Here is an 8649-nt window from a genome sequence, read left to right as displayed (position 1 = left end):
TAGCCACTTACCACACAAGACACCGCCAGTTCCAGCGACAACACAACAGCAGCCACGTGGAGACTCATCAACTTCGTCCAACAGCTTTCAGCGACCTCCATCTCCGCCGCCACCATTCGTCTTAACGAATCTCTCTACGTACACAACTCAACAAGTAACACACCCAGGTTATAACACTGCACTGTTTGTGAACTACTTCACCATGGATCAACAGTGAATATACTACCTGCGAGAACTCCTGTACCAAGTGACCCAGGCAGCAGCATCACAGCCACAACCTCACGTACGACATATACCGCAACCGGCTCTGCGTCATCGCCACAACTTCTTGATACAGTATTTCAACTATCGTGTACAATTGACTAGAACTGGTGTTTATCATTCTTGTATCTATGAACTTACTCCTCACTTTGATGGCTATAGACTCTTTCACTGTCTCTTCTTCAGCGCCATCCTTATAGGTTCTTAACACGCATACGTCTATGCCTACATACACACGCATACATCTTATTCTTATGACGGCCTGTCTATTATTCTGTATATACGATGCATACACAATCACATATGTTAACATATCAATAAATCTTCTCTTAAACATTCTACCCGGTTGTGTCTCTTATTTCCCTCTGGCACATATATGCATTGTTCTATTTATATTTATTGTATCGACCGTGTGATGTACTAAAGAGCCATTCTTATCACCTCGCTTCGCTCGGAGATACTCCACAGGTATCTAAACCTTCAAATTCCATTATGTATGTATGTATGTATGTATATATGTATGTATGTATGTATGTATGTATGTATGTATGTATGTATGTATCCCTTTTTCTCTTTCTCCTACACACATACACACACTTATACATATACACCTTTATTTACCCCTATTTCTCATCTACTTTACTTAATTCTCACATTCCATTGCAAAGAGGTTTACGTCTTCTAGAGAAATATTTTCCATTGTAATGGAATGTGAGAACATGATAAACATAGTTGAGAGAATGTAGTGATAAATATAGGAGAGAGAGAGAGAGAGAGAGAGAGGCGGTGAGAGAGAGAGAGAGTTGGGCGGTAGGTGTCAGGTCCTGTCAGAGTTTGAGTGCCCGATACCTGTCGTTTCGCTTCAATTAACTGCTAAGCGGATTTCTTCAAAGTTTAATCTACTTTTCAGCTAAAACACACGCACAAAAAAAATAATAAAAGAGCAACACGTAAGTTTCTAATCGAAGCTGCAGTTGGAAATAAATAGATAGATATTAAGAATTAATAGACACGCATAATATATGTACTACATACATATATTTTGATATATTGACATGTGTGTTTACCTTCGTGTACTCCTAGTATCATTAGAAAATTTTTTTTCTTTTGACATTGAACGAACACGATAACAATAATTTTACTGTCCTTGCGTGCCTGAAATAAAACTGTGTGTGTGTTTGTGCACTTTCTCACACACCCACCTCCATACACATATACCGCATAGTTATGTAGTACAAATGTATATAAATAGTAAAGGAAAAACATTGATAAGGACGTTACTGTCATTTCTTTATTTCTTAAACATTTTCGATACGAAATGGATATATTCACTTGTGTTTTCTGTACCTCTTGTCTATTACTCGGGTGTTCTCCGTTAACTGCGGCATATTTCAACAAAATAGGTGAGATTCCGTTCTTTATCATTTTAAAAGTGACAAAACTAAAGTGATTTTACTTCTGTTCATTGTCCAACTCACACATTGGCAATTATAAATTAGTTTATGTTGTATAAGAGGAGTGTGCGTGCGGCCCAGATGAGATCCCATTTTAGTTCTTCCACTCGTAGTTTTGCCTATGTAATCCTTTCCCCTATTCCTTAAGTCAATATGGATGACGAACCCCTTGATCCCCTTTGCAGATGTCGGATCTAGTCAGTCTCATTCACAAAATGAGCCCACTTTAATTTTGCTCAGATTGCTTTCAATTTTGGTGTATCGATGCAACTCTGAATTTTGATTATGAACAACCAATTACTTTATCTCGTAAATTAAAGAATCTGATGTTATTTGAAATTAAAGTTGGGAAATTTAGGTAATTTTAGCCAATCTAGCGGGAATATTCAAACCAGGAAGTCATTACTGATTAATTATATTTTACTAGAAGTAAACAAGTCGTTGCTGGACAACTACTAATTCAGGGACATTTAAAACTAACTACCCTACCAGATCTAGTACTAAAAGATCACTAACACCACCACCACCACCACCTCTACTACTACTAAAGAGCTATTCTCTGTTTCATTTGAGTTTACATTTTGATACAAGTTCGTTTGTTTACGTTCGGTAAAAAAAAAAGAGAAATTATTCTTTAAAAGCCTATTGTACTGTTTTAAATAATTCATTTAGATAAATGTGATTTAATTGCAGGTATTTCCTCTAATTAGATATCATTGATAATTTCACACATTTAAAGTACATACTGGGTGTCCCAGTATCGGATTTGACATAGATGAACTTTTGTTTTGATGACGATAGTTCAAATTTGACAGAAATTGAGTTTTTAATACAACTAGGAAAATATATCGCCTCTTTGTGGAGATATCATGATTGTGTAAGCACGTTTAATGGGCAGAGATAGAAACTGTGATGATCATGCCCCTCCACGAATATTATAAGTACAAAATTAGGTGAAACAGTTACAATTGGGAACTGAAACTGAACAGCTTTGAACTAATGAAGGAGCTTCTAGGTGGTTGCTCAACATGCTAGTAATATAAGTTAAATCTCCATCAGATCATAGCCCCACTATCTTCAAAGTAATAGATATATTAAGTCTGAAATAAAAACTGAGCTGTCGTGCTTGGAGTATCATGTTGTGGTGATCCTATAGAAGAAAATGTATGCTCAACATTCAATGACGGATCCAGGGTATAAGGTCACTGGACCTCCTGGAAATTACAGCTGAAATTACAGACATCATAACGTCTTATCGAAGTGAATGATACATTTTAGTCATAGAGAAATTAAAAGATGGCATGGTCACGACAGGTGTGTCAAGGCTACGAACCAGTTTCGAGTCTCGGTGAAATCGCCAAGGAAAATCTTCAGTTACAACCACTTCCCTATTGAAAGAAACACAGACAGACTGTAACCTTTCAAACATTATATAAAGGCGTGAGAGAGTGTGATTAAGTAGATTTCGAATCCTAGTTGTATTTCATTTCGATCGGTAACGACACCACCATCACTTGTAAGTTAAAGGAACAGCTGTTAAGCATCATGTCACTTAGGATCAAAGACATTCCAGCCATGCTCATCTCAAGGACTACACTGTCGAATGTATCCTTAAAAAGAAGCGAGGCTGAGTGTGAGTTGATAAAGTTTTCAGGCCTTGGTTGGCTGCTAATTCCAGCAGATTCATTCATAGGTAAGAAGAGGTACTTAAGCAAATATATACGTTTACACATATATATATATATATATATATATATATATATATATATATATATATATATATATATATATATATATATATATATATATATATATATATAGGAGAATATACAAATAATAACAACAGACGAGGACAGGTGGTGTAAATAACAAAAGTATATATTAGTATGACGCTCGGGAATACGGAAAGTCTTTGACGTTTCGAGCTACGCTCTTCAACAGAAATAATACGGAGACAAGGAGAAAAACACGGAGAAAAAAATTGAATAGTGTTCAGTCAACGGTCAATCATAATAATGGCCGATCATAACAATGACTGACCGGAAGTTAGAAATTCTTATTTCAGGAGAGCTAAGAAAGGGGGAGATAACAAACGGTGATCGGGAACGAGGGGCTGTGTGTGGGAGGTAGAATGCTGGTGATCTTGACGTATGTAGTGTGAAAATGGGGAAGGGAGAAAGGGAGAAAGGGAGAAAGGGAGAAAGGGAGAAAGGGAGAAAGGGAGTTAGTAGTTGGTCAGTTGTAGTGTGTGCGTGGTGTGATGCGAGGGTATTGGTGTGGTGTGCGTGGTGTGATGCGAGGGTATTGGTGTGGTGTGATGTGAGGGTGTTGGGAGGTGGGGAAGGCATGGGTGGAGTGTGGGTTAGGCTTAGGGTGGGGTAGAGGTAGGGGTCTGTGGGTAGGGGTGGGTGGTGGGTGTAAGGAATTGGATGGGGTGGAGTGGGAAGGTAGAGTAGGAGTGTGTTGGGGTGTGGTGGGATGAGCTTATGAGAGGGTGTTGACGAGAAGGGAGAAGGGGAAGGTGGATGTAAGAGAGGGGGAAGATGGGTATGGGAGGGGAGAGGAAGAGAGGAGAGAGGGTGGGTATAAGAGAGGGAAGGTGGATTAAGAGAGGGGGAAGGTGGGTATGGGGGGAGATAAAGAGGGGAAGGTGGGTATGGGGGGGAGAAAGAGAGGAAGAGAAAGAGAGGAAGAGAAAGTGAGGAAGAGAAAGAGAGGAAGAGGAAGAGAAAGAGAGGAAGAGAAAGAGAGGAAGAGAAAGAGAGGAAGAGAAAGAGAGAAGAGAAAGAGAGGAAGAGAAAGAGAGGAAGAGAAAGAGAGGAAGAGAAAGAGAGGAAGAGAAAGAGAGGAAGAGAAAGAGAGGAAGAGAAAGAGAGGAAGAGAAAGAGAGGAAGAGAAAGAGAGGAAGAGAAAGAGAGGAAGAGAAAGAGAGGAAGAGAAAGAGAGGAAGAGAAAGAGAGGAAGAGAAAGAGAGGAAGAGAAAGAGAGGAAGAGAAAGAGAGGAAGAGAAAGAGAGGAAGAGAAAGAGAGGGAAGAGGGGTATGGGGGGAGGAAGAGAAAGAGAGTGAGAGAGAGGGGAAGAGAGTGAGAGAGTAAGGGTGAGAGAGTAAGAGAGTAAGAGAGTAAGGGTGAGAGAGTAAGAGAGTAAGAGTGTAGAGAGTAGGAGAGTAAGAGTGTAGAGAGTAAGAGTGAGAGAGGGGGGAGTACGAGAGAAGAGAGTGAGAGAGAGTAAGAGAGAGGAGAGAAAGAGTAGAGGTGAAGAGAAAGAGTAGAGGTGAAGAGAAAGAGTAGAGGTGAAGAGAAGTGGGAGTGGAGAGAAGTATGAAGAGAGGTGAAGAGACGTACAAAGAAGTAGGAATCGGAGCAGGAGGTGGGGGAGGGGAGAGATGGGTGGTAGGAGGGAGGGTGGGGGAGAGAGACAGGAGGAGGGGGTTAGTTGAAGAGTGGAGGGGAGTTGAGCCCATGTGGCGCAAAGGAGCGAAGATAGAAGATTAATCCCTGTTCACGGCACAAACGGGAGTCCGGATGGCCCCTGTGCATGGACAATCCAAACACAGACAGGTGTTGCCGCAAGGAGTGGCCGGCAGAACGGAAGTGGCGTGACACCGGGGTGTCATTGCCGACGTTGATATCTCGGAGGTGTTCCGCGAATCGGTCGGCCAGGCGGCGCCCCGTTTGTCCGATGTACAGGGATTGGCAGAGAGAGCAGGAGAGGCAATATATGATGTTGGTAGACGTGCAGGTGAAGGAGTCGGTGATGCGATAGGGTCGGTGATGGGTGCTGGTGAGGAAGGTGGTGTTGGAGAGGTAAGGGCAAGTGCGGCAGCGTGGGCGGGAGCAGGGGAACGAGCCAGGTTGGGAGGTTGGGTTGGGGAAGAAGCTGTGGACCAAGAGGTCCCGTAGGTTGTGGGCTCGTTTGAAGGAGGGGAGGGGTCGATTAGGGAAGATGTGGGAGGTGGAGGGGTCGGACTGGAGGCGCCGAAAAGCTCGGAGAATGGAGCGTTGGAGGGGTAGGGTGGTGGGATGGTAGGTAAGGGGAAAAGGGAGGCGGGAAACGGCAGGGCGGGTTCGGGGGGAGAGAGCAGATGCACGGTCCACAGAACGTGCTCTGGCAAGGGCGGTGTGGATGGTGGTGGTTGGAAATCCACGCAGGCTAAAGTGGTGAGCCATGAGTTGAGACTGAGTCTCAAAGTCATGGCTGTCGCTACAAAATCTGCGTAGACGGAGGAATTGGGAATAGGCGATAGAAAGTTTTGTGTGTCTAGGGTGGGAGGAGGAGAAGTTGAGATAGGAGTGTGAGTTTGTGTGTTTGTAGTGGATGGAGGTGCTAAGGGCGGAGTGGAGGATGCTGACCGAAATGTCGAGAAAGGGGACAGAGGTGTCAGAGACAGTACAGGAGAAGTGGAGGGCAGGATGGAAAGACTGAACGAAAGAGAGGAACGAGTCAAGATGTTCGCGGGAGAGTGAGGTGGCACCGATACAGTCGTCGATATACCGACCGTATAGTTCGGGAGTGGGACCAGTGAAACTGGAGAATATTTGGGCCTCAACATAACCAACGAAGAGGTTCGCGTAATATATATATATATATATATATATATATATATATATATATATATATATATATATATATATATATATATATATATATATATATATATATATATATATATATATATATATGTATATATATATATATATATATTAGAATGGAGGATAGCAGGATTGCTAAGCAGATGCTATATGGAAAACTTGTGAATGGAAGGAGGCTCCGGCAGAAACCAAGGCTGCGCTTTAAGGACTATGTCAAGTCCTCATTAAACGCCTGTGATATGCAGGGCACTGACTGGGAGAACAATGCCTGTCATCGCCACAGATGGAGGAAGCAGGTTAAGGAAGGGATCGACACTTTTGAGAGAGCACGTATCCAGCATGAAGAACTTAAGCGAGCTGCGCGAAAGCGTACTGCTTTTATAGTGAATGGGGAAAGCTTGGTCTGCAATGTTTGCAGTCGTGTATGCTTGTCAAGAGCAGGGCTCTTTAGCCACCAACGGAGCCGCAAATGCAAAATATAAGTTAGTCCTAGAGCGCACAATGTTCCTGAAGGTCGGCAATAGTCTTCCTCGGTCACGAGTGGACGGCCATCATCATGTACGTACGTGTGTGCGTGTGTGTATATGTACGTATACGTGTCTGTATGTATGCATGTATGTATAAACGTATTCTGCATATACATTTCTTTGTGTGTTTTTATTTGTGTGCACGTGTGTGTGCTTGTTTGTGTATCAACAAGTACCCAGACTGTTGCCATAGTAACAAAACTAAAGTACGCAGAGTGAAGCCGCTTGGCACAGATTGAGCTTTACCTCTGCTGTGCAGGCACACTAAGTTTTAATGTTCTAGCTTACTTTTGCTGTTTACAGCAGTGCTTGGTAGGAAGGTGTGTATTGTGTGATCCTCGCATTGACCATGACAGAGAAAATTATCATTACGACACCTGCTCAGAGCCCAACGCAAAGTTTCGGCAAGTGTATTGAGAGGAGTTTATGAGCCGCACACAAGTGTACGAGTGGTTCAGACGTTTCCAAGATGGCCGAAAAATGTCCATATTGACGAACGTTCTGGGAGACACACAACCAGTAGAAATGAGAAAAACATCGCAGATGTGCGTGCAGCTGTGAGAAGAGATCACTGAATTACCATCCATGAGTTATCAGATGTGCAGATTAGTTACGATTCAGTTCAGTCCATTATCACTGAGGATTTGAGTATGAGACGCGTGTCTGCCAAGTTTGTGCCAAAATTGCTTTCAGCTGACCAAAAAGACACTCGAGTTTCAGTTGCACATGATCTCTTTAATTGTGTCGAGAACGATGAAAACTTTTTGAAAACTCTGCGTAGGCCTCTGAGCAGGTATCGCCAAGGTTTTGGCAAAATTTGATCCAGATTATCTGCTTGACTTTCTCTGTCATTGTCAATGCGACGATCACATGCTACACACCTTCCTTCCAAGCATTGCTGTAAACAGCAGAAGTGAGTTAGAACGTTCAAACTTAGTGCACATGCACAGCAGCGGTTTCACTCTCTGTACTTTAGCTTCGTTACTATAGCAACAGTCAGACTGCGTGTGTGTCTACCTGTCTCCTTGTATGTGTATGTTTGAGTGCCTATCCGTATGAAATTGTGTGAGGATGCACGTGTGTCTGTTGTGGATGCATGTGTGTCTATATGTGTCTTTGTGTGTATGCGTGTGTGTGGAGTGTATATATATATATATATATATATATATATATATATATATATATATACATATATATACACACACACACACACACAAACACACACACACAAACACACACACACACACACACACACACACACACACACACACACACACACACACATATATATATATATATATATATATATATATATATATATATATATATATATATATATATATATATATATATATATATATATATGGTCATATGTTTCTGTCTTTTTCTGTGCGTGTGTGTATGTGAAATACCCCTATGGGTTGATTAATGAGGGAATTAAAAAGGCGATGAAACTGAACATCACCCAACTACGGACACCTAAGGAAAACGTTAATGAAAACACGATTCCGATCGTTAACACACAGTCCTGGAATAACCAACATCTTTCACGCCATAAAATCGAACTTAACTATATTCCTACAAAGCCCCAAATTGAAAAATCTGATTAGAAAAAAAAACACCAATCAAAAAATCTTAAATACACCTCACAAGGGCAGAATTCAAATCAGAGAATGAATCAGAATTCTTAGTAAAAGAATGTGGAGATAGATGTGGAACATACAACAATATCAACAACTTCAAATACTTGGAAAGTGGTTCCCACATAAAATTCAAGAGCGAATCCCTTTTCAACATAAATGCAGATATGAACT

General features: G+C 41.6%; 1 protein-coding gene across 1 annotated transcript in view; it reads left to right on the top strand.

Moving 5' to 3' along the window:
• Positions 1–1497: 1497 nt before the first annotated feature.
• Positions 1498–8649, top strand: part of LOC106877334 (A disintegrin and metalloproteinase with thrombospondin motifs 16) — a 126227-nt gene continuing 119075 nt past the window's right edge. Inside the window, exon 1 of the mRNA XM_014926209.3 lies at positions 1498–1664. Within this exon, the coding sequence (XP_014781695.1) occupies positions 1580–1664 (85 nt within the window). The 5' untranslated portion in view covers positions 1498–1579. The remainder of the gene's footprint in view (positions 1665–8649) is intronic.

Source organism: Octopus bimaculoides, chromosome 5 (assembly GCF_046866305.1).
Source record: "Octopus bimaculoides isolate indiv1 chromosome 5, ASM4686630v1, whole genome shotgun sequence".
Classification (NCBI taxonomy): domain Eukaryota; kingdom Metazoa; phylum Mollusca; class Cephalopoda; order Octopoda; family Octopodidae; genus Octopus; species Octopus bimaculoides.
The sequence above is the reverse complement of the archived record's forward strand: the minus strand, read 5'-3'. Positions and strand labels throughout refer to the sequence as shown.